The sequence below is a fragment of the Hemitrygon akajei genome, chromosome 5 (genome assembly GCF_048418815.1).
Source record: "Hemitrygon akajei chromosome 5, sHemAka1.3, whole genome shotgun sequence".
In the NCBI taxonomy this organism is placed as follows: Eukaryota; Metazoa; Chordata; class Chondrichthyes; order Myliobatiformes; family Dasyatidae; genus Hemitrygon; species Hemitrygon akajei.
In genome coordinates, this window is record NC_133128.1 from 75120197 (window position 1) to 75147009 (window position 26813).

Consider the following 26813-nt stretch of genomic DNA (forward strand, 5'->3'; position numbering starts at 1 on the left):
GTTTAGAGTAGTCCCTTTTCGCATGAGTCAAAGCTGCCTCAAACAGTTAAAAGGAACTGAGAGTGGCCAGGTTGATCAGTTCAAACAAATGGGAAAGAAAAAAAGCAAGCAAAATGGCAAACACAAATGTGAAGAATGCAGAAAACTTAATGAATTTACCAAACTCCTCTTTACCCTCTTCCTATTTGTAATAAGAATGAAAATATTACACCTATTTTGTGAGCCTTCCTCCATGCTATAGTGGCCAATAACCCATATCACTTTGTTCACTGAATGAATAATGAGAACTCCTGCATGAACCTACTGCTTCTTATACTATACGGTGTCACCATAAATTATCACTTGAAAATTAAATTTTACTATTATGTAGCATCTTCATTATGTTTAAAAGGAATAGACCAATCTATAGCACACAGAAAATTTAGATACAACTCAATAGGTTTTTTTTGCAATTAAATAACCTACAAATGTAAAAATTGTTTCTAATTATAAGTCCTGTAAACAACCTTATCATTTTACTTTATTGCACTCCATTCCTAAGCAAGGCCTATTTCTCACAGATAGTTTTCATCAAGATCTATCCATCCCTGACTCTTATCCCAGTGCTAATTCTACTCTCATCTCCCCACTTCCTTGATGTAACCAACACTGAGCAACATTGGAAAGAGAGTCTAAATAACATTTTGTTATTAAATCTGAGAAATTCTTATTTCAAGGAGGTAGAAAGGATGAGAGGGAGACTAAGTGAATAAGATTAAGAGACTATGCGATTATATGAGGATGAATTTACTAAAGCTTCTCCCACTTTTGGGGAATACCCTGTGCTATGTGAATTTCTGGTCTGATAAATGAAGACTAAATGTGAGAGTGCTTGAGAAAGGCTGAACAGAAGCGAAGTCATTTTACCATTTCGATTGAAGATACAGTATTTGAATTTTCTACAGTAGCATACCTGAGCTCCCAAGATAGCCATATGCTCTAACTGAGAGAAATTTTTGTAGAGTTTCCCTCTACTTCGAGAGCTGGCTGTAAAATCTGTTAGGACAATCTAAAACTATTTTCAAATTCTATTACCTTCTAACAAAAAACACAGTGCTTGTTCCTTTTTCTGTTGGCACCACTCAAAATATTCTGCAAAAATCTTCAACAAAGCATAGATTTCCTAATAAATGACAAGACAATCCTATACTGTAAGGCAGACCTGCAGAGTGACTACTGCATCAAATATTTACAGACTGTAATGGCCAAACTTAGGGGGAGAAAATAAACTGCAGGGTTCCCTGGCTTGGAGAAGGGTTCACTAGTCCTCAAAAACAGGAAATAACTGGTAGGAGTGCTTGGTCTTAGTTCGTTTGAACTTCACTCACCAGTGCAATGACAGTCGCACCAGCTCCAGCACAGGCTACGATGAACAGATGATAGGACAAATCAAACTGGAAAGAACAGAAATAGGGTTAACCACAGTTTTCGCAAATAGAAGCACAAACATCTTTGGTGATTAAAAATAAGCGCAGTGTTTCAATTGATTGAAGCAATTGAATGGCAACTTGCTTGCATATCTCACCCCCACAGAAATTTGCAGAAATGGTTTCCTTACCTCAGATGTGCTGCAGATGGTGGTCAAGTTTGTGCCACAAGCTTTGCCAGGGTAAGCATTCCAGGGTATAATACCTGAACAAGGCAACCAAAGAAGAATCAAGTTTTAATTCTTAATTCTCATTCCTGTCTTAAAACTTAGTTTGGGGAAGATGGTAAAGTAAAATTAGAAATCTATCAACCAATAGTTTTGCCATGTGGTTATGAGTAAGACACAAAATTTGTTTGATGTATAATCTTTCTCTTGCTGTATTTTGCCTCTTAATAAGCTCATGAGAAGGCATATAAAAACTTCAGTATAATGTTTTTATGACTCATTTTCACATCATTTCAAGTCTTAAGTGAGATATTAAGGTACACTGCGTTTAAATGTGAATGATCCAAATCAAATTTTATCCAGCTTCAATGCAAACTGGCAAATCTCTGCACAGCATTTTAAAAAAAACTTTCAACTTCCCTTTAAAAATTCTTACCCCCACCTTAAACCTAGGCTCTTTTGTTTTTGTTACCACTATTGCGTGAAAATGATTTTATCAGTCTTATTTCTGACTCTTAGAATTTTATACACTCAATCGGATCACATCTCATCCTCCTTCGCTCACTGTGTTCCAGAGAAAACAAGCTCAATTTATACCATCTGTCTCTTAGCACTAAATCTTACAATCCAGGCAACATCCTGGTGAATCTCCTCTGCCCTCTCTCCAGTGTAACTACACCCTTCCTTTGGCATGGACAATACTCCAAATGCAGTCTAACCAGTGTCCTGCAAAATTTTCCCAACTTTTATATTTTATGATTTAGTTTATGAAGACAAACTTATGAAGATATGCCTTCTTCACTACCCTATCTACTTGTGTTGCCATTTTCAGGAGCTGAGGACTTGAACCTAAGGCTTATCTGCTCAACAGTATTCCTTAGCAACTGACCATTTATTGTATATGTCACACTGATTTCATCAAGCTTTATAGTTACCTTCTCAGACAACTCAATTCAAATTAGTGAGGCAGGATTTCCCTCACATCAAACTATGCTGGACTCTTCCTGATCAGGCATTGACTTTCCAACTGTGCATATATGCTATCAGTTCGAACTTCCTCCAACAATTTCTAAATACTGGTGAAGGGCTCACTTGGCTGGAGTTATGTGGCTTGTCCCTGCTGACCTTAAAGGAACATTCGCCATCCTCCAGTCTTCTGGTATCTTGCGATATGCTAATGAAGGTGCAAAAAGTCTCTGGTGGGGCCTAGCAATGACCTACCTTGCTTCCTATAGCAACCTGTAATCCTGTAATAGATCTCATCTGGCTCTGGGGGCCTATCAATCCTTAAGCATCCCATAACAAGTACTTTCACATGTACCGAGGTGCAGTGAAAAACTTGTGTTCCATTCACACAGATCAATTCATTACAACAATGCATTGTGGTGGTAGAAGGTAAAACAATAGTAGAATGCAGAATAAAGTGTAACAGCTACAGAGAGAGTGCAGTTCAGGTACCATAAGGTATAAGATCCTAACAAGAGACTATCTAAGCACACTAGGGAACCATTTAATAATCTAAATTAGTAATAGCAGAATAGAACTTGTCTTTGAGCTTGCCATGGTGCATCTAGATAGGATGTTTTCTATGGTGCTTCACTAAAAATTGGTGAGGGTCGAAGAGGATATGCCGAATTTCCTTACCTTCCTGAAGAAGTAGAGCTTCCTTGGCCATGGAATTGGTGTGGTTGGATAAGCTATTAGTGCTGTTGACTCTAGGGATCCTCTCAATTATCTTGATTTCCAGTAAGGGTCAGAGTCACCTCATTTGAATGCTGCAGTTTTAGACCTCAGTAGGGAGTGGATCCCCCGTTTGCTGCACTGTCTACAACAACTTGCTGATTTAAGCTGAAAGCTGAGAAATTTAATAGGGACTTGAAGGGCAACCATTTCACCTAGAGGATGGCCTGTACACAGATTGAGTGTAGGCAGGTACACATGCACTATGAGGCTGAAGATATTTGGAATGTCCCCAATTTTTATTGAGGCATCATAGAAAGTGTCCTATCCAGATGCATCTCTGCTTGAAATGGCAACTGCTCTGCCTGTGAACACAAGAAACTGCAGAGAGTTGTGGATGCAGCTCAGCACATCATGGAAATCAGCCATCATGAAAACTCTGTCTACACCCCTCACTGCCTCAGTAAAGCAGCATAATCAAATACCCCACCTACCCTGGATACACTCTCTTTCTCCTTTCCCATCAGGAAGATACAAAAGCCTGAAAGCAGGTACCACCAGCCTCAAGGCAGCTTCTCTTCTGCTGTTAGAAACCTATTGAATGGTTTCCACGAACGATAAGAAGGATTCTTGATCTCACAATCTACCTTTATAAGATCTGGCATCCTATTGCATACCTGCACTGTGCTTTTCCTGTAACTGTAACACTTTCTTCTGCACCCTGTTATTGTTTTACCTTGTACAACCTCTATGAATGGTATGTAAGGTATGTTTTTCACTGTACCTTTCAGTATATGTAACAATAATGAACCAAAGAATCATTAATACCATTTAAAAACACACATGGGCAAGTACATGCATTGGAAAGGTTTGGAGGCATACAGGCCAAATGTAGGCAGGTGGGAATAGTTTAGATGACCATCTCATTCAGCATGGACTGGGAGAGCATAAAGACCCATTTTCATGATGTCCATAACCTTTGTTGATCCCAATATTTCTCAAACTGTTTTAAAAATAGATGACTGAAAGTAAATAAGGTCATGCAGACCTTGCTAAATTTACACTTTTCAAACTGGCACACTGGTTGTTAATTTATTCTCATTCCATTTAACAAATACTGTGGTGCTCATCTTCAGGAAAGCTGCCTGATTTTACTAAAAGGAAACCAAACCCCTTGAAAAATATTAAATTTAATTTAAAATATTCAGTTATCCTTGGTTAATGGACTAAATATAATAGCGCCCCATCATAAAACACATAGTACAGTAATGTTGAGGTATTGCTGTGCTAACCAGTGATGTAAAAATAGAAGCAATCTATTAATTATTCAGATTTTCACAATGGGCATCCCTAAGGGCTGCTCCATTTGAATTTCTTTGATTTCAATTTATGGTACTCACTGCATATTGCATCTGGATATATTAATGTTTCAACCTTCAAGACATATGGGACTTTATTTTTAAGATTATTTTTAAACACTACAGGACACGGAGATCAATTTTATAGTAAACAAAGGCCCAGCTGCTTTCCATCTGGGGCGTTTTTAATGCAGACAAATAAATTCACTGATGGGTTTCAAATGCTGCAAAAGCTACAGAAACATTGAAGGAAAAAAAAATGACCTACTTACATGATCGGTGTTCCCAAAAAACTTGTGTTTTTTGTTTTATGACTGAGATTTTGCACCAATCACTGTTAAGAGTTGTTATTTCTGGGTACTTTAATGAGATTATCTCTTAGTGTTACAACTCGGGCTGATTCTGTGTGCATGCATCTCCCAAGCCCTAGTACTCATTGGAGTTTAGTTCCCTTCAGGACAAGCTTATGAACCAGATTCCAGAGCAACTTGATCAGAATTATCAACATATTTTAAGAAGTAATAGAGCAGCATTTTAAAATTATAGAGCAAAACTCTGCTGGAATAACTCAGAGGGTTGAGCAGCATCTGTGGGAAGAAAGGATTGTCGATAATTTGAATCAGAATCCTGCATCAGGACTGAATTAAAATTGTAATTTAATAGCAGTGAGTGTATTGCTCTTCCTTTCACTATGTGATGATCCACTCTCCTCAGGATACCATGTGATTAGATCATCTCTTAAGGTTAATTACAAATTCATTATCTCTCCTCTGTGGACCTCAGGCCAAGAACCAATTTCTGCCCTCTTTCAACCTTATTTACATCTTTCCTGTAAGCAGGTGACCAAAATTGTATACAATACTCCAAATTAGACTTCAGCATTTTATACAGCTTCAACGTAACATCCCATCTCTTATAATAGACAATAGACAGCAGGTGCAGAAGTAAGCCATTCAGCCCTTCTAGCCAGCACCATCATTCACTGTGATCATGACTGATCATACACAATCAGTATCCCGTCCCTGCCCTCTCCCCATATCCCTTGACCCCGCTATCTATAAGAGCTCTATCTAACTCTGTCTTGAATGCATCCAGAGACTTGGCCTCCACTGCCTTCTGGGGCAGAGCATTCCACATATCCACCACTCTCTGGGTGAAAAAGTTTTTCCGCATCTCTGTTCTAAATGGCCTACCCCTTATTCTTAAACTGTGGCCTCTAGTTCTGGACTCACCCATCAGCGGGAACATGCTTCCTGCCTCCAGCATGTCCAATCCCTTAATAATCTTATATGTTTCAATCAGATCCCCTCTCATCCTTCTAAATTCCAGTGTATACAAGCCCAGTCGCTCCAGTCTTTCAACATATGACAGTCCCACCATTCTGGGAATTAACATTGTGAACCTACACTGCACTCCCTCAATAGCAAGAATGTCCTTCCTCAAATTTGGAGACCAAAACTGCACACATTACTCCAGGTGTGGTCTCACCAGGGCCCTGTACAGCTGCAGAAGGACCTCTTTACTCCTATACTCAATTCCTCTTGTTATAAAAGCCAGCATGCCATTAGCTTTCTTCACTGCCTGCTGTACCTGCATGCTTGCTTTCATTGACTGATGTACAAGAACACCTAGATCTTGTTGTACTTCCCCTTTTCCTAACTTGACTCCATTTAGATAGTAATCTGCCTTCCTGTTCTTGCCACCAAAGTGGATAACCTCACATTTATCCACATTAAACTGCATCTGCCATACATTTGCCCACTCACCCAACCTGTCCATGTCACCCTGCATTCTCATAACATCCTCCTGACATTTCACACTGCCACCCAGTTTTGTGTCATCGGCAAATTTGCTAATGTTACTTTTAATCCCTTCATCTAAATCATTAATGTATATTGTGAACAGCTGCGGTCCCAGCACCAAACCTTGCGGTACCCCACTGGTCACAGCCTGCCATTCCAAAAGGGACCCGTTAATCACTACGCTTTGTTTCCTGTCAGCCAGCCGATTTTCAATCCATGTCAGTACTCTGCCTCCAATACCATGTGCCCTAATTTTGCCCACTAATCTCCTATGTGGGACTTTATCAAAAGCTTTCTGGAAGTCCAGGTACACCACATCCACTGGCTTTCCCTTGTCCATTTTCATAGTTACATCCTCAAAAAACTCCAGAAGATTAGTCAAGCATGATTTTCCCTTCATAAATCCATGCTGACTCGGACTGATCCTTCTACTGCTATCCAAATGTGTCGTAATTTCCTCTTTTATAATTGACTCCAGCATCTTTCCCACCACTGACAACAGGCTAACCGGTCTATAATTCCCTGTTTTCTCTCTACCTCCTTTCTTGAAAAGTGGGACAACATTAGCCACCCTCCAATCAGCAGGAACTGTTCCTGAATCTATAGAAGATTGGAAAATGATTACCAATGCGTCCACGATTTCTAGAGCCACCTCTTTAAGTATCCTGGGATGCAGACCATCAGGTCCTGGGCACTTATCAGCCTTCAGACTCAACAGTCTATCCAACACCGTTTCTTGCCTAATATAAATTTCCTTCAGTTCATCCTTTACCCTAGTTCCTTTGGCCACTATTACATCTGGGAGATTGTTTGTGTTTTCCCTAGTGAAGACAGATCCAAAGTACCTGTTCAACTCATCTGCTATTTCCTTGTTCCCCATACTCAAAGCTTTGATTTATAAAGGCTAATGTACCAAAAGCTGTCTTTCCAACCCTTTCTACCTGTGCTGTCACTTTCAATTAATTATGGACCTGAATTCCCAGACCTCTTTGTTCTACCGCACTCTTCAGTGCCCTGTGTAAGACCTACAGTGGTTGGTCCGACTGAGTTGTAACATTTCGCACTTGCGTCTATTAAATCATCTGCCATTTTTCCAGCAGGTCCAGATCCCACTGTAAGCTCTGATAGTCTTCCTCGCTGTCCACTGCACCCGCAGTGTTAGTGTCATCCGCAGATTTGCTGATCCAGTTAACCACGTTATCATTCATTCATTGATGTAGATGAAAAACAACAATGAACTCAGCCTCGATCCCTGCAGCACACCACTAGCCACAAGCCTCCAGTCAGAGGGCAACCATCTACTACCTCTCCTTGCCTTGTCCTAGGAGGCCAACACTAATCCAATTTACTACCTCATCTTGAATGCCAAGCCACTGAAAATTCCTCACCAACCTTCCATTCTCCCCTCAGCCTATTCTATTCCAAAGAAAACAGCCTAACCATCTATCCTCATTGCTACACTTATCCAGCTATGACAAGATCTTCATATATCCTCTCTGCTGCCTCCAGTGCAATCACATCTCTCCTACAATGTGGTGTCCAAAACTGTATGGCCTAACTGGTGTTACTTACAGTACTGGCAAAACCTCCTTCCTGCTAACTTCTATTCTTTGGCTAAGAAAATAAGCCATTCTATTTGCCTTAATAACCCCCTAGTTGTTCTGCCATGTTACCTTCAAGAATACGCAGTCTCCAAGGTCCATCTGATCCTCCACACCACTCGACGTTTGGCCATTTGTTCTGTACACCCTTCATTTAGTGCACTTCCCCAAATGTGTTAATTCATGTTTATCCAGATTAAGTTCAATGTGCAACTTTAGTGCGTCATATCTTCCTGCTTTCCTCTTTGCTGCCAATCACACAGCCAATTTTTGTATCATATAAAAGCTTTTTATCATATCCTTTACATTCAAACCTTCATCTTTAACATATACTGCAAAAGCAAGGGACCAAGTCTTGAGATCTGTGGAACCCCACTGGTAACAACCTTCCCATTACAAAAGCACTTATTAACCTTTCCCCTTTGCTTCCTGGCACTGAGACAATCTTGGATTCAAATCTCCATTTGCTCTCGGATCCCGTGGGCTTCCACCTTTATTAAAAAAATCAGCCTGCAACCAAAAATGTTAGAAAACCTTTGATAATGTTATCAAATGCACTGCCCTTACAGGCCTCCTTGTTATTTCTTTCATACGTACTTCTCTAAAATAAAATGGTTCTGCCCACGGTGCAGATTTCAATATGTGCCGTGTATGAAGAGACTGTCACATTTCTAATAGCATAACAGTGACCAACTTGAATATTTAATTGGTCACTAAGTTCTTGGGAACTTGCCAACATCTTGATAGGGACCATTGAATTGTCCTTCTTTAAACAGAGTATCAACATACCAGGACACTTATGACTCAGATTATGAATGTTTTGGCAATGAGATTGGAAGTTCAGTATCCTTAGTTTTTAGAAAAGATACAGAACAAATGGAAATGTGAATGCTTGGACTGGATCTATAGATAGAATGAGTACTGCATGGAAGAGTACAAAGATCAGCTCAAAGGTCCATTGCCTTGGGCTACATCTGTCACTGTGGAGGACAGTAACTGCCAAAATATCTCTGTCCTAGTGCAGGAAGTTGTGTCAGATGCTGCATTTTATAGCAATTTGTTATTCATAGAAACTTGAGGAGATTGGGCACAGAAGGTGGTTAATCACTCTCTCGTGTGCACATAGGGAAAGTATTCGTCAAATGGTTAGTAGCCCAAAGTGCCATTTGAATTCCCACGGTCAGAATTATTAGTCCAGGTTTACAGCTTAACCATACCGGCTCCCTCTGTATCACCTGACCTGCCTGTACATTTACTTAATTTTTTTGATTTAATAAAATGTTCAAAGCTCCATCAAGAGAGTGTAATGAAACAAAATTTGGCCCTGATTTACATAAGTAAGTAATAATCCTACAGGCTGGACCAATCACTTGTCTCACTGATTTTCCATTCCATGTTTTACAGGACCATTTTTTAAAAAGTCTGGGAAAAAATTAGGAAAGTGAGGTAGAGAGGGTTAGTGGTGGGGATGGGGAGAACTGCAGAGTTTCAGGCCCTGCCAGATGAAAGAATAGTTTCTGTTGGGTAAAAGTGGGAAAAGGTAGAGGCCAGAAGACACTTTGGAGGACTGAAGGAAGTGGTGAGGCTGTTGAGGGATTTTTAAACTGCAACATTGTTTGGTCTGAAGCCAGCATGAAGTAACAAGGATGGGGGTAAGGCGAGCCAAGACAGGTCAAAGACAGTGTTGTTTTAAATGACTTCAGGCTTATGAAGGGTCAAAAGGGAGCCCAGCATGGCGTGCATTAAAATAGTCAAATCTAAAGGCAACAAGATCATGTTTGAGGTTTTTGGCAACAGAAATGGCAACATAGGTAGAGTCCAGGAAGGGTTTGAAGGTAGTAATCAGCATTTAAATAATGGTGTATATTCGTGAAATCAGTCACAAAGATAGTCTATTCTAACCGACTCTAATTTTCTTTTAAATAGCAAGAACTTACGACTTTTTCGTTAACACTTCATGAGGCCAAATCAGAATTGTGTTTAGTAATGAGCCATAATAGCACAAGAGGGTCTGATTTAGTGTCAGCTAGGCATGTTAATCATCTTCATTTAGCCTGTTTGCTCAGTGAAGTACCAATTATCTCAGGCCGTAACTCCACACGAGCTGCAACTTGCAACAAGCCTATTTTGCATTCTGCCAGTCTTCTTTGCAGTCTTTAATTTTGCATACTGATCCCTATTGCTGCTCAGGGTCATACAGATGTACCGCACAGAGCCCATGCTAAAACCATTTAAACTGCCTACTCCCATCAACCTGCACTGGGACCACAGCCCTCCATATCCCTATTATCCATGCACCTATCCAGACGTCTCATAAATGTGGAAATCAAGCTCCTATGTACCACTCGCTCATTCCACACTCACACGACCCTCTGAATGTTTTCTTTAAACTTCTCACCTTTACCCTTAACCCAGGACCTCTGGTTGTATTCCCACCCAGTGGAAAAAGGCTGCTTGCATTTACCCTATCTTTACCCCTCATAATGCTTCTGGCCGTCTAATGCCATCAGTTACTGGCACTTTTAATAAGAGGCTAATTCCACTAATTATTAGATTCCAGAATTTGTAAGATTGATACAGATTTTTTTAATGTAAATTCATGATCTATAGTTAGTAGGTGTCCACCTAATTTCACTATTAGAGCATACATCCTCTCCAACACATCTAGCAAATAATGAAGTACATTATCTTTTGAGGAACCTTGTCAATTTATAATTAACTCACTCCCTCATCTCAGAGGTATTCCAAGATTTATTATCAAAGTATGCAGAATGCAATCCTGAGATTTCATCTTCTCACAGACAGCCACGGAACGAAGATGACCATGGGACCTGTTCAAATAAAAACATCAAACCCCCAGAATGCAAAAAAAAAAATCGCACAAGCAGCAAGAAAAAAGCAAAGGACACAAAATACAAAACACCAAATCACAAAGACATCCGGAGGTATTGCTTTATGTTTAATATTTGTTTTAATTGCTGTGTTGGAGGAAATTTACACTTTATTATTCTGAGAGATCCTTTCCTGCAGTTTCCCCTTTGTATTTTGTGTCTTTATTAATTTCCTTCCTTATTTTCAATCATTAATGTAGGGCACTGATGTCGTCTCCTTCAATTTTAAATTGTTTTCTCAAACTTACATACCATTAGGATTTAAAATTTAATGGTTGTCCTTGTTTACAATGGGGTACTTTTACGCTACAGCTATGTACCGTAATATCTTTTGATTCTATAGTTTGCCAACCCAACCCCTGCCAATCCATTCATTTCCTAAAATCTGTCCAATTCTAATCTGGTGAGTATTAGTTTCCTTTTAGATTTTTTTTCATTTGGATCTTAAACTTCAAGAAATAAATTGCCACATTTACCTCCCGATTCCCTGGAGGGGCAAGATGAATTTGTTAAATATCCAGTAGGATTCATCCAGCACAGAACTAGGGCTGCCAGGATCTGAAATTGGACTCTTTATAACAACCATCTGATATGCGATCTAGATTGCATAAATCAGCACTGAAAATGGCATGACTATGACATTGTGATGCATGTAACAATATTGCTGATAAAAAGCTTTGGCTCTACAATACAGTACAGTTAGCTTCCAGACTGATTTCCAAGTTGATCAGGAACTGTATTGTAGAGTGAAGAAAACAATAGTGCGTTCACTTAGGTCTGGTATCTGTTGCTTATTATTAAGCTGTGTCTCAAAGTGCTTTGTAGCCTGAAACATTGTGACATCACCACCTCTAGCACTGAAGGTAACGTGCTCCCTCACTGACACACCATTGTCTTGCACAAGAGTCTCAAATATATTATTACAGTCAGGGGTATTTTAAATTCAAAGTTTTAAATTTAGTGGGATTTTCAGAAGCTGGTGTACTTTTTAAATGCTGCATGGAAATTATAGAATTAAGAGAATGTGTGAGCAGAGCTTGCAAGTGTTGTAACAGTAAGCTGAATAGAAATATTCAGAAGATTCAAGTTGTAATTTCCAGAGTAAAGGAGAACAAAATAATTGCTACTCCAGGTCTGATGCAGCACAAAAGAAATACAGTTGGGGTGGATCTACGAAACAGCTTAATTTCTATTGCTGATGTCTCTCTTTTCAGAGTGTGGGGGGTTCTGTGGGAGATCCTGACCTCGAGCCACACTCAGTTCTTTGGGGTAGTGGGATCCGTTCCCGGGGGAACGCTTCTTGATATCCCAAGGACGTGGTCTGGAAGATGAGCATGTCTTCAGGGGTCCGAGGCGTTGCGATTCTGCGGATGAGCCAATTCTATGCCAGTGCCACCAGCTGAAGTGTCGTGGAAGAAAATGGAACATTGGGAACAGCGGAGTGGCTGTACGGGGCTCTGTACGCAGCCAATCGCGTGCTCTCTTACTCTCATTGGTGGGGGAGAGTTTGTTGCTGACTCTCGAGTCGGACAACTCGGTAAAATAAAAAGCGACACGGCAGGTTTGATCATCGCAAATCAGCAAGCTATTTTGTCATGTCTCGCCTTTTGCTGTGAAAGGGTGACACCCCTCTTTCCCTTCATTGGGGGGAGAGAGGGAGAGCCCCTGGCATGTCGAATTGTGGGGTGAACGATGAGTTTATGTTGTTTTGCAGATCATGGTCTTTCTTGGGGGCTTTGCTATTGCTTGCCCGGGGGAGGAGGGTGCTGATGTTTTTGTTTGGCTGCAGTAAATGGGGGGGGGGGGGGGGGAAGGTGGTTGCTTTGCTGCTGCTGGTGTGTGGTGGGGGGTCTGGGGGTCTGATGTTTTCACTGTCACTCATTCTTTGGGGCACTCTTCTGTTTCTGTGGATGTCCGGGAAAAATAAGAATTTCAGGTTGTATATAGTATACATTGTCTGATGTTAAATGGAACTATTGAACTATAAGATAAAAAACAGTAATAAAAACACTATAAATAGAAATACATAAGATAGCTTATATACTTAGATTGATTGTATGTATATAGAATGATTTCTAGGCACAGGAGTGTCTGTCCTTGAGGTGACTCTGACAGGAAATGATATAGTTGTGGTGGCGGGTAGATTAGTGGGTGATAAGTTGGTCAGTCTTACTGTTCGGGGGAAGCCACTGTTTCTGAGTTTAGCGGACCTCACTACATAGCCTCTTCCATGATGGGAGTGGGGCAAACAGTCCATGAGTGGGGTGAGTGGGATCCTTCATGATATTGCTTGCTTTCTCCCGGCACCTTTTTGTATTCGTGTCCATGATGGTGGGTGGTTTTGTGTTGGTGATGCATTGGGCAGCTTTGACGACCTGTCCGCTGCAGTTCAGTTTCCGTAATCTGCAGTGATGCAGCGTGCAAGGATGCTCTCTACTGTGCCTCTGTAGAAGTATTGGTGTTTATAGTCCAGCTCGCTTCAGCTTCCTCAGAAAGCACAGGCCCTGGAGAGCTGTTTTGATTGTGTAAGATTTGTTCAGGGACCAGGAGAGGTTGTGTGAGATGTGAAATCACAAGAGTTTAAAACTGCTTACGGTTTCCACTGCCTTGCTACCGATGTAAAGAGGGATCTGGATGCATACAGGTCAAAGAGGAACCTGAAGGACTGTGGAGAAAAAAAAATATTTCTGGTACTAATTGGATAAATTTGATTTTGGCACAATGCCCTGAATGACCTCTCTGTTGGCTGTATGATTCTCTGAATCTGGATCTCAACAAGCAGATGTTGCCCCTCTTTTGTAATTTCACTTTAATTTCAAGCAATAAATTTGTCCTGAGTCAAGGTTAGACAAACATGCACAAGGCCCCAAACAAAAGATAATGAACAATAAATCAGGTGTTACTTTACCAAACTGTCGGACGTCTACACAGATCTCATCAATCGCTGTTGTCAGGTTCACCGGTGGGGAGCTGATGGTCTGACAAGCTGACCACATGTTGTAATAAATGAAGACTGGGACAGCAGAAAAGCCGAAGACGCCTAGCCAGGCTATTCCCAACACGTAGGTCAGAAAAACAAACTGAAGAGAGATTGAAACATAGGTCAATTTACTTATGTACAAAACAAATAGTGCATTCAAAACGCAACATGATAACAAGCGGACCTCTCCCACAGGAGTGTTTGGGCCAGTGATTTTTGGTTCTTTTGGATGTCTGGTACAAGTGCTGATCCACATTACAACATGCTGTGACCAAGTTGCAATTACACGGAGTAACGCATACAAAATACTGGAGGAACTCAGCAGGTCAGTCAGTATCAGTGGAAAGGGATAAACATTTTGGGCTGAGAAGCTTCATAAGGACTGGAAAGTAAGGGAAAGAAAGGCAGAATAAGGTGGGGGGAGGGGAAGGAGTACAAGCAAGAAAATGATATTTGAGGCCTGGTGGGTTGGGGAAGGGGACGAAGTGAGAAACTGTAAGGTGACAGGTGGAAAAGGTAAAGGGCTGAAGGAGGAGGAATCTGATAGGAGAGGAGAGTGAACCATGGGAGAAAGGGAAGGTGTGGGGTAACAATGGAAGGTGATAGGTAGGTGAAGAGATCTATCCTGGATTTCTAGCACCCACAGAAACTCTTGCAATCAGTTAGACCTGGGTTAGGTGATAAATTGCATTGACACCTTCAAAATCCTCTGCAAAGCCCAAGCTCTTTTACAGGTTATTTCCCATAAATATTTATACACTCCTCAAAATCTGACATTGGGTGTTCTGCGATCTGACGATTGAGGTGAGATAAATGATAGATTGCAGGAGTTTGCTTGTTTGAGAAATATATTTCCTCAATGTCCAACGTGATTGATCTCTTTACAGGTATTGTTATCCTACAGGCAATACATTGATGCACAGCCTATCTGAAGGGCTGGTGATGTCTCACAAGCTAACTACAAGTTGCTAAAAGGATGGGCAAGCAGGAAAAAAGAAGTCCACTGACCAGACCATTCTCTACAGCTTTCTCTAGAGTAACAAACAACATTCTTGGATGGAAATGGAGAGTCAACATTTGGGATCAAGACCCTTCATCTGGACTGTCTTTCTCCAGACCATTTCACAGAACCCCACATTAAACAATTATGTAATGACCATCCACACACCTCCAAACCCTAGAACCCAAGAACTTCCATCGCACATCAAAGTAGGTTCTCATGATTTACCTAATTTACATTTTACATTTATATTTTCTACATTAGCTCTGAAGAAATCTATCTTAACTATCTTTTTTATTTAGTACTCTCTTCACAGTGATTCACAATTGCTGGGAGAACATTTGGCTCCTTGCATTCCACCAGAAGTTATTTGCCACATATTTGGATCATATAGGGATCTGTGACTCAGTCTCAATGGAAAACATTGAGTCAGGATGATCTGGAACTTCATGCAAGCTGCACTGTCCGTGATTTTCCTCTCATTCCCTCCATGTATCTGGCACTTTCGCACAAGGAAAGCTTGAATGTGCTAAGTGGTATTCTTTCTTATCCAGTGGAGCCCTTCAAACCCCTTCATATTTCTTTAGGACCATAACTGACCAATGTACTTGTCAGCCCTTTGCCTCTCTATAACTTACCCCATTCACTTTCTGATGAAGGGCTACTGAATGGAATCATTGCCTCTGTCTCTCCTTCCACTGATGCTGCCTGACCTGCAAAACAGCCTGTTTTGATTTTTGATCTCATTGCATCTGCGGTTGTTTCATTTTCAAGTACTTGAAGTAGTTCCTGTCTGTTGAGTTTAGCCCTTGGAATCAGCATTTGTTTTACTACCTGGCTCTTTAATGGCTCTCCAAGCCCACTTCTTGATATATTGTGAGCCTCCAAAAACCTTCTCCAGTTTGCAGCCCTTGCATAATATTTGCCCAGCTACCGAGTTGCCATCCCAATCTGGCATTGACCTTGACAACACCCAGCACCCGTGAATATCCCCATCAACATGATACAGCTGCTTCTTCTGTTGTCCGTTAGGACCGTTGCTGCAACTTCAGAGAACCATGGGTTCTTCTACAGACTGGGCAGGAAGAGACTGACAGGATGGACAGTTTGAGAGGTGATGTGCTCCTTCTACTAGCTGCATTGGGTTGCCACGTGTTCTGAGCACATGGACATAATGTTCTCAGTGCCATTGCAAATACTCCTTCTACACTTGAAGAGATGTTGGATCAGGATTCCTAAAACAAAGAGACTGGCCCTTCGGCCTACACTGTCCATGCTGACCCTGAAGCACCCATCTCATGTTACATTTCCTCAAGCAGACTATGAGAACGCCACAATTCGTTTGCTGTGGTCCACTTGGCAATCCCTTCCTGTGACATCGCTTGGAAAAAGAGCCTGTTTCAGGAGCCTCACTGCAAATCCCTATTGACTGTCTAGCAGAGTGACTAACTACTGGCCACCTATCAATCTCAGGATACTAAACCCCTGTATCAATCGCTAGGTGCAGACTCTTCTTCCCTAGTCCAGGCTGCTACCCCCTCAATGGATGTGAACTGGAAGGGGTGGAGGTCGTAAGCCCTCCTTTCACTCCATCCTTTCTAATCCCCAGCTTTCTCTCCTTCCCCACGGCCCTCTCCCCTGAGCATTAGTCCTCTCCCGATCACACAAAACCCAGACTCAATCTTAGCTAAATTTCACAATGGCTGTGCTCAGTACAACCTTTGATTGCATGACATTGTCCCATGAGCCACCTCTACCTGTGCAATTCATTTTCTAAGCTCCATCTGAGTGTTCTAATGAACATCAAAATTTCCATGGCTCCAAACATGGAGATCGGGCAGTGATCTACCTGTAGAGCCCAAACGGGAAAGATATAAAGTCATTAAATCTACCAGGAAACAGGGCAACTGACCAGAGGAAGTTTCCTGATTGAATGGCAAACAGCCCAGATAGGGAATGAAGAGAAGGTGTCCACAGAGTGGATAACCAATCTGTACGGTTTCTCCACTGGAGGTGCACTGCCACCTGTAAATTCAGCACACTGAGGTATGTGCACGTTTGTAGATTGAAGCCTTATATTAATGTTTAGGGGACAGACTGTGAATGGATATTACATCCTACATCAATCCACAGGAAATGCTGAAGCCTTAGAGATAAACTCGCTGATGCACCATCAATAACTCTCTGAGACGTGAGGCGAGATATCGGCTTTTATTGACTGGAAGAAAGAACAAGCAGCAATTGACCACCACACTACATCCTGGAGACTGAGAGGCAGGGCTCAGGCCCCAATCGCCTTTATACCGGGGTCTGTGGGAGGAGCCACAGGAGCAGACAGCAGGGGAGGTGTGTCCAGACAGGTATATGTAGTTCACCACACCCGCCAAGTCAGTTTATCCACAGTAATTGCAGCTAAATATCTGGATGAGCTGCTGGTGATATAACACTTGTACAGCATAATCACATCCACAATACATCGATCCAAAACTCAACTGGATCCTGTACAGTGAGAATGGGAACCTTAACTTACACCCCCTGACAAACAGGAGGCTAAGTCTTCTATTTTCCAATCAACAAGATATTTTTCATAGCTGAGTTAATTTTAAAATGGGCACTGAAGAACTAGCTCTCACCATATCCCTTCCACACACATGGTCTCTCGAATGTTGCAGACTCTGGGACAGTAGACTACTTAGTGACATCAAAATAAATTATGGTGAAAATTGCCAGAACATGGGGATGTCAAGATCAGCAAACAATACATTCCAACTAATTGTTTTTGTGAAGGACCATTTGCTTGTAAATAAGCTTGTTCTTTTGCAAACTTTGGTGCTTCCACCAGCCAGTAAACTGATATTTTACCTCCGTACTCACAGGTCGAGGGATGTACAAAGGATGGGTGTTCAGTCACAAACTCAGAAATGAGAATAATACTATAGGATATGATAAAGTGAGAATGACTGCCGCTTCAGAACCTGAAGTCACCTATAGACTCTCCCAGAATACGTTTGAATACTGTTGTTTGTTAGCCATCACCTTGTTGGATGGTAGGATGAGCTTGGAGGGATGAGTGGCCTACTCCTGCACCCACTCACAGATTGCCGTGAGGCACTGATGCATTTTTCCACTGGAATCACAATCATTTCAACAGTGAACTGCGACAGAGGTCTGAATCCCTTCCCACCCAAACAAAGACTCCTTCCTCAAATATTCCATCACATCCTCAACCATACACAAGAGAGACATCTCGGATTTCACAGGAGCAGACCTCACAGCACTGCAAGAGACAACAGCCAGGCTTGTAGAAGAATGGGCCAGTGTTGGGGTTGGTGGCAATGGCGTGCACTCACACCCTGTTCAGTGTCACAGGAAGTTCAAGGACACAGTGAAGTCATCCCAGGTAAGAGAGCTTTGATTGACAATGGCAGGATAGACTGCTCTATCAATCATAAATGGAATGATTAAGATCAGTGGTTCTTTTTGCTGATCTTACCTTCTTGGACTTACCTTCACATGCTAAATCAGGGCCCGTGTAATGTGCACCATGTCCAACCACACGGAGCTCACAGTAGGTGGATCAGATGATTGAATGTAGGAACACTGGAACAACCAGCTATCCTTAACACTGAAAATCCATGCTGGTGGATACTGTGTCCAGGGTGGGGGCCCTTTAATTCACCCCTTATTTAACCATCTCAATGCAACATGTTCCCATTCTATGCTTTAGTGCTTGATCCACAAGGCCTGAATCAGCCCAGGCCAGGTTGAACTCACTTTTCAAACTCACTGGGGGAAATGTAGTGTAGCTTTAGGGTGAAACCTTACATGCTGCTTCCCACGGCTCTAACTTTGTTTACTCCCAGGATCAGAACAAACCTATTCTGTTTCACTATGCATCTTCCCAATATGCTCATGTACTGCATGGGGGAGGCCACGTAAAGCACTCTCACCATACTCTGTTCTCATATGCTCCCCTCCCTTCCATCAAGAACATAAATAGTGAAATCTCATTTCTTCAATCTTTCCCGGCATCACAGGGTTTCAGAGTTTGAAATGGAGCTCAGCTCTCCTCCAGTGTAAAATGGCCAGGGATCTGGAGCTTGTGAACAGTTTGGTCCCAAATGTGCAGGTTTCCAGTTCCCTTCAGAACCACTGACTGTCAGCCAGCAGGCATGCAGTGTTTCTCAGACACATGCTGAACTTCAGAATGAGGTAGTCAGATACCAGCTTGTAATTGGTAGAATACAGAGGTGATGAAGGGATGGATGCGCTCCCTCAGCTTTGTGTCTCGGAGAGACAGCAGCAGATGCTGACCCATGATTTGAATGAAGTGTCCGACCTCTTGGAAAAAGGTTTTATTTTTGAAGTTTGAATAACATTAGTGTCTTACAAATTCTAAGTTAAATTTACTTGACTTAGTTAAATTTACTTTACTGGAGTCAAACCACTAGCTGTTGTGCCAAGATAACGTTCATGGCCTGAAATTAGATCCAAGAATCATGTAGTTAATCTGCAAATCCCACAGGAACGAGATTCAGCCCAGGCTAGGTCGAACTCACAGAGTGAAATCACATCTATTAGAAAAGCAATCTGGGGCCATCCATATTCACGTTAGAACATTATGACATCTAACTGACATCACTCATGCCCCTCGTGATGCTACAAGTCACTTTCCAAACTCACCGGGGAAAATGTAGTGTAGCTTTAGAGTGAAACTTTCTACCCTTGTAGAAAAAAGCACTAAAACAAAACGGGAACATGTTGCATTGAGATGGTATATAAGGGGTGGATTAAAGCACCTCCACCCTGCACACAGTATCCACCAGCATGGACTTTCAGTGTTAAGGATAGCTGGTTGCTCCACTGTTCCTATATTCAATCATCTGATTCACCTACTGTGAGCTCTGTGTGGCTGGAGATCCTGCATTTGTCCCTGATTTAGTATGTGATCTGGGGTGTAAATCATTCCAACACGCATTTGTCCAACATCTTTCTGACCAGTTTCATAATGTTTTTTTTCCAGTGGTGGGCAGTGATTTAACTGGAGTTTAATGCTTTGCACAGCACTCGCTTAAAAGCAAGAACTGCAATTTCTTGGCATTGATCTTCAACAGAAATAATTAGAATAGTTGACTTCCTACTGGCAAAGTGCTGGAATGCTGGAATTACTCCGCATTGGCTGTGCTAGTTGCTCCCCTTCCTGCAGCTGGATTCATGCCCCTCGTTGCTCTGGGCAGTGCACCCCCGAGGAAGCACCCAGCGTGGCTAACTTTGCACATTTTAAAATAAAGCCCCTCAAGTAACTTCTGATCAGAGCTTCATCCTGTTGCAATCCTACAGATACATTGCAAATGTAAATACAGGGAAATGGTAAATCCAGCACTCTCGGATCTTTGGTGGTACTGGACCGGCAGATGGACTGGACTATTGACATTATTTTATTGAAATTTCAACACATTTTTTTCATTTGCTTTATAGAAAGCAAGATATTATACAGTAGAACTTCAGTGAACCCGGCGAGTTTGAAGGGAGCACAGAGGCCACAGCCACAGGTAGTGTTGAAGTGGGCTGGGGGAGTGTGGGAACAGGGACGCAGAGGATTGTGTGGGGATGGGGACCAGTTGAGTGGTCAAACAGGGCCAGCACAGGGACTTGGTGAGTGCTCGGGAAACAGCAGGAAGCAGGGACCCAGTGAGTGGAGTCTGTCAGCATCACCTAGTAAACCAGGTGCCAAACCAGTGGAATTTCAGAATGCTTGTTCGATCAAAGTTTTATGAATCTGCTTCAGAATTGCCAACCATTGTGCTCAAGGCTCAGCACTCAATAACTCAATCCTTCACCATCACGTCCATGCCTTACTTACTTGGCAGTCACAGGCTATCAGCACCAAGTACAGTAACATGGTCCAATCCTTGTCTGCCTCCAGACTGAACCTATAGTCAAGAGTATACCACTAAACCATGAACTGCAGACTGAGTTTCATACCATTCCACTGATGCAGCGTCCACACACAGTTGTTTTGAACTCGCCATGGATTTCTTTAACAGCACTTGAGGTGTAAAATCCTTCTGCCAGGAGGATTATTCCATACAGGAAGAAGAACGAGGCAACTCCATAGATGACATACTGCATCATTTGGATTCTGAGAAGAGGAAAAGAGGCACATTTTATGGATTGTAGGACTAGTCTCCCAAAGCTGTGGGTAAACAGGGAAAAAAGTCAAAATTTAGGGGATCCCATTTTACCTCAGGGCTTCAGCTAATGAGGAAAAATATACAGAGTTAAATAAAGATATTGGCCAAGCTGCTGGAATACTTGGCAAATGCTTCATGGTCAGATACCAGAAACATGAATCATAAATATTAGATATTCCGTGCAGTGGAAAGATTATAAAGTCAGATTGTGGACCACAAAAACCCTAAGGGTTGGCACGATGGCCCAGTGAACTTTCTTTTATGAGTAATGGAGTAACTTCCTGCAATAATAGCAGGAAGGAAGCCTTTGGAACAATGGATTAAACTTTTCCACAGCAGTCACCTGCTAGGAAATTTTCAAGTCAAAATTTCTTCTGCTTCTGCATTCATTCTACCTTTGTTTAACTCATCAACAGGAGATCATATTTAAGAGGTATTATTGGGAACTGTTATGGTCTTACTATGCTACATCATGTGTCTCCACTACTCCTTTGAACTAGTGGCAGATTCCATGCTTTTTATCAATAAGCCAGGAGCTGCCCATCCCAAACTATATAAGACAATAAAATAGCAAGAATCCACCTGCAGACATGGAAGTCATGATTTAGGTAAGGATGGGGTGTTAAAGGTACAACTCACCATCAATTTTCAAAACAAGATACTTCTGGCTGAATTTGAAAACTACTCATCTTGCAGTCAGAGAGACAGCCCAGAATCTGATCCAGCGTTATCTAAGACACAATTTGGGGCCCTTGCATTTGCTCTCATTCCCTGATCAAGGTTTGGATGTATTTCTAAGCCTGTGTAGGTGCTTTATAGCAATTCCATGTGCCATGAAAAGGAGACTGATGTGGCTGACATCACCACGATCACTTTCTACACAGCTGGCTAAGTCGCCAGTAGCTCTTAACATGTGGAATGAACTTACTGTGAATTTGGAGCATTGTGCTTTCTCCCAACGGTTCTGGAGGGTTTTAATATAAGGATTGTCTCCAACATGTAATTTGGTTTACACTGTTATTGGCAAAAGCTGTACTGCTCTGTAATTACCTTCCAAAAGCTGATCTTCCAGAGATAAAAGCATACCACTATATCATTACAGCAATTTGCAGTTCATACTTTGTTATCATAGGCAAAATACTAGATTTTAGCTTTTCAAATTGTATCAAATTGTATTTTCATATATACCAAGATACAGTGAAAGCTTTGGTCTGCATGTCATCTGGACAGATAATTCCAAACACAATTGCATCGAGGTAGTTGAAAGGGCAAACACAACGCAGAATATAGTGTAGACATAAGAGATGGCATTTGCAGAATATAATGATACAATTACAGAAAAAGTGCAGTACAGGGAACTAGGTGAAAAGCAAGGGTTATAATGAGGTCATTGGGGCAATCAAGAGTTCTTTATTTAGAAACATGTAAAACCTACAGCACAATACAGGCCCTTCGGCCCACAAAGCTGTGCCACATACGTCCCTACCGTAGAAATTACCTATGCCTTCTATTTTCTAAGCTCCATGTACCTATCCAGGAGCCTCTTAAAAGACCCTATCATTTCCACCTCCACCACTGGCAGCCCACTCCATGCACTCACCACTCTCTGAGTAAAAAACTTACCCCGACATCTCTTCTGTACCTACTTCCAAGTACCTTAAGACTATGCCCTCTCATGTTAGCCATTTCAGCCCTGGGAAAAAGCCTCTGACTATCCACACGATCAATGCCTCTCATCATCTTATACACTTCTATCAAATCACCTCTCATCCTCTGTCGCTCCAAGGAGAAAAGGCCGAGTTCACTTAACCTATTCTCATAAGGCATGCTCCCCAATCCAGGCAACATCCTTGTAAATCTCCTCTGCACCCTTTCTATAGTTTCCACGTCCTTCTTGTAGTGAGACGACCAGCATTGAACACAGTACTCCAAGTGGGGTCTGACAAGGGTCCTATATAGATGCAACATCATCTCTCGGCTGTTAAACTCAATCCCACTATTGATGGAGGCCAATGCACCGTATGCTTTCTTAACCACAGAGTCAACCTGTGCAGCAGCTTTGAGTGTCCTATGCACTCGGACCCCAAGATCCCTCTGTTCCTCCACACTGCCAAGAGTCTTACCATTAATATTATATTCTGCTATCATACTTGACCTACCAAAATGAACCAGCTCGCACTTATCTGGGTTGAACTCCATCTGCCACTTCTCAGCCCAGTTTGCATTCTATCAATGTCCCGCTGTAACCTCTGACAGCCCTCCACACTATCCACAACACCCCCAACCTTTGTGCCATCAGCAAATTTACTAACCCATCCCTGCACTTCATCATCCAGGTCATTTATAGAAATCACCAAGAGAAGGGGACCCAGAACAGATCCCTGAGGCGCACTACTGGTCACTGACCTCCATGCAGAATATGACCTGTCTGCAAACACTCTTTGCTTTCTGTGGGCAAGCCAGTTCTGGATCCACAAAGCAAAGTCCCCTTGGATCCCATGCCTCCTTACTTTCTCAATAAACCTTGCACGGGCTATCTCATCAAATACCGTCCAGTCCCAGTGACTTATCCAAATTGATGCTTTTCAAAAGCTCCAGCACATCCTCTTCCTTAATATCTACATGCTCTAGCTTTTCAGTCCACTGTAAGTCATCCCTACAATCGCCAAGATCCTTTTCCATAGTGAATATTGAAGCTAATTATTCATCAAGTACTTCTGCTATCTCCTCCAGTTCCATACACACTTTCCCACTTGATGCACCATCAATAACTCACGCCGAGACTTAGGAAGTGAGATTATCGGCTTTTATTGACTGAAGGACAACACTACATCCTGGGGAAAATGAGGGAGAGCAGCAGGCCACAGTCGCCTTTATACAGGGGTCTGTGGGAGGAGCCACAGGGGTAGTCAGCAGGGTCTTGGGAGGAGCCACAGGAGCAGTCAGACAGGTATATCTAGTTCACCACACCACTGTCAGACTTGATTGGTCCTATTCTCTCACATCTTATCCTCTTGCTCTTCACAGACTTATAGAATGCCTTGGGGTTTTCCTTAATCCTGTCCGCCAAGGCCTTCTCATGGCCCCTTCTGGCTCTCCTAATTTCTTTCTTAAGCTCCTTCCTGCTAGCCTTATAATCTTCTAGATCTCTATCATTACCTAGTTTTTTAAACCTTTCGTAAGCTCTTCTTTTTTTCTTCACTAGATTTACAACAGCCTTTGTACACTACGGTTCCGGTACCCTACCATCCTTTCCCTGTCTCTTTGGAACATACCTATGCAGAACCCACACAAATCTCCCCTGAACATTTGCCACATTTCTATCGTACATTTCCCTGAGAACATCTGTTTTCAATTTATGCTTCCAAGTTCCTGCGTGATGGCTTCATATTTCCCCTTACTCCAATTAAACGTTTCCCTAACTTGTCTGTTCCTATCCCTCTCTAATGCTATGGTAAAGGAGATAGAATTGTGATCACTATCTCCAAAATGCTCTCCCACTGAGAGACCTGACACCTGACCTGGTTCATTTCCCAATACCAGACAAAGTATAGCCTCTCCTCTTGTTGGCATATCTACATATTGTGTCAAGAAACCTTCCCTGAACATACCTAACAAACTCCACCCCATCTAAACCCCTCACTCTAGGGAGATGGCAATCAATATTTGGGAAATTAAAATCTCCCACCACAACAACCCTGTTATTATTACTCCTTTCCAGAATCTGTCTCCCTATCTGCTCCTCGATGTCCTTGTTACTATTGCGTGGTCTATAAAAAACACCCAGTAGAGTTATTGATCCCTTCCTATTCCTAACTTCCACCGACAGAGACCCCGTAGACAACCCGTAGACATTTATTGTATGAGAGGTCTGTTCAAGAGTCTGATAACAGTGAGACAGAAATTGTCCTTGCAGCCGGTGGAGTGTCTTTTCAAGCTTTCGTGCTTTCTGCCTGGTGGTAGCAGAGAGAAGAAATAATGACCGGTGTGGAAGGGGTCATTGATGACAATGGTTGCTTTCCTGAGATAGCAGGAAGGATCAGCTGAATCAATGGAGGGGAGGGTTGTTAGTATGATGGAATGGGCTTCCTTTGCAAATAACTGAAATACTATTGAAGTCAGAGAGGGATACATCATGGAGACAGAACTTTCAGCCCTCTGAGTCTAACCATGGCATCTTTATGTGCCCGTTATTTCATCAAACCAACCCCAACTCATTTTATTCTGCGCGCGCGCGCACACACACACACACACACACACACACACACACACACACACACACACACACACACACACACACACACACACACACACACACACACACACACACACACACACACACACACACACACACACACACACACACACACACAGCAAATTACAGTGCTCAGTTAACCTGATAACCTGTACATACTTCATATTTGGGATGTGGGAGGGAATTTGAAGATCTATTGGAAAACAATGTGGTCAGAGCAACTTGGAAACTCCACACAGATGACACCAGGGGTCAGGATCGAACCTTGTTTGCAGGAGCTGATAGGCAGTTTTACCAGTGTGCTGTTCAGAAATCTGCTCAAGTTACCGAGCTTCTTCATGGAGCATCAGTCCTTCTCCACGAGGCTGTGACAGCAACAACTGTTTGAAAGTGTGACGGCCAGGTGGGTTAAGACTTCTGCTTCAATAGTTTAGACAACGTAGAGCTGAATTTAACAAAGTGTGGCTTCACATCTCATGTCTGGATGTGGATAAGTCACATCCTAAGAACTCCCAGGAATGCCAGGCTACTAGAAACTAGACCAGGCAGGAACTGGTATAGAACTGGGAGTAGGGGTGGGATGTGGTGCCTGAGTAACAGTCAGTTCCATTATGGAGGGGTAGGGAATGGGGACAGGGAGGGTCTGGGAAATGAGATGGTCTGCACTACAACAAGAACAGTACATGTACAAATGAATGAGAAGGGCAACTTCAAACTGATTCTGCTTTCGGTAGCTGCATTTCGGAGCAGGTTTTATTGCAGCTGCCCTTGCCCTTTCCTGCTCTTCACAAATGGGAGAAAAACCGGACCCACGTGCCCCAAAATGTCAGCTCCCTCCAACCTTCTAACTTTGTCGCTGCAAAGCCCAGAGTCACTTGCAGTGCTTCCGAAATCCAGGGCCCTCCCACTGCTCCAGCCCCAACTGTTTGCACACCAGTCCTCTCAAGAGCAATGAGCTACTGGGGCTACATGCCTGAACTCTGAGGAAAAGGTGCAGCGTGGGCTTCCATGCAAATATCGAGTGGGGGGTGAGTGAAACTGTGTGTATTGGATGTGACTATGCTGTCTCTGCTCCACTCTGCATAACTCAGAGCACTTTGGGATCAAGTTATTTTAGGCTAAGATATTGAAGTGACACAGTTAAGATGCATACCAAGGCAATATATTTATAGAAAAGGACAGCTCTTAGCAGTTAAACTCCAAAAGATCAGTAACAAAATCTGCATTAGCATTTTATCGAAATGGAATGTGTCATAGTTGTTCCCTGTAAATCAGTAACCCAGTTATTCTGGGCACAGGCCTTCTCATACAACAGTGCAGCCCCTGACAGTGTAGAGAAGATCATGGGAGCCTGTTAATGTTGGCGAAAAGACAGTGGCTGGGGTTGGCCACACTTAAATTCAGCCAGGAACACCACTG

At 42.3% G+C, this 26813-nt stretch overlaps 1 protein-coding gene across 3 annotated transcripts in view; it reads right to left on the reverse strand.

Annotated features, from left to right (window-relative positions):
* The window catches only part of gpm6bb (glycoprotein M6Bb), a 191565-nt gene that overhangs the window by 8902 nt on the left and 155850 nt on the right, over nucleotides 1-26813 (reverse strand). For all 3 annotated transcript variants that reach the window (XM_073045812.1, XM_073045811.1, XM_073045813.1), the window contains exons 3-6: nucleotides 20931-21087; nucleotides 13874-14045; nucleotides 1598-1671; nucleotides 1368-1433 (exon numbers count right to left, since the gene is read on the reverse strand). In XM_073045812.1, coding sequence (XP_072901913.1) covers nucleotides 1368-1433; nucleotides 1598-1671; nucleotides 13874-14045; nucleotides 20931-21087 — 469 coding nt within the window. The remainder of the gene's footprint in view (nucleotides 1-1367; nucleotides 1434-1597; nucleotides 1672-13873; nucleotides 14046-20930; nucleotides 21088-26813) is intronic.